This window comes from Penaeus monodon, chromosome 28, assembly GCF_015228065.2.
Source record: "Penaeus monodon isolate SGIC_2016 chromosome 28, NSTDA_Pmon_1, whole genome shotgun sequence".
Taxonomy (NCBI): domain Eukaryota; kingdom Metazoa; phylum Arthropoda; class Malacostraca; order Decapoda; family Penaeidae; genus Penaeus; species Penaeus monodon.
This window is the reverse complement of record NC_051413.1, coordinates 32,644,316-32,644,598: the sequence shown is the minus strand read 5'-3', so window position 1 is coordinate 32,644,598 and position 283 is coordinate 32,644,316. Positions and strand designations below refer to the sequence as shown.

Genomic DNA, 283 nt, shown 5'->3' with positions numbered 1-283 from the left:
GTAAATGACTAATAGAACGTCCGGGACAAACTGAATGCATGAATTTATGTGTAGCACATTGCACTAGTTAACCTCAGCGAGAAATACATTAACCATTGATTTCTTCTGAAACAGAAAAGAACAAATGCCTTAGGAACGAGAGTGACTGCCATATCAAAGCCAGCTGTGAACCTATTCATGGTAGCAACTACACCTGCACGTGTAATGAATACTATTTTGGCAATGGGTTCGACTGCAAAGGTGCTTGTTTGGTAAAAAACATTTATTGCAAAAAAAAACATAA

General features: G+C 37.5%; 1 protein-coding gene across 1 annotated transcript in view; it reads left to right on the top strand.

Annotated features, from left to right (window-relative positions):
• The window catches only part of LOC119591177 (cartilage oligomeric matrix protein-like), a 14,802-nt gene that overhangs the window by 477 nt on the left and 14,042 nt on the right, over positions 1-283 (top strand). Inside the window, exon 2 of the mRNA XM_037939886.1 lies at positions 115-240. Within this exon, the coding sequence (XP_037795814.1) occupies positions 115-240 (126 nt within the window). The remainder of the gene's footprint in view (positions 1-114; positions 241-283) is intronic.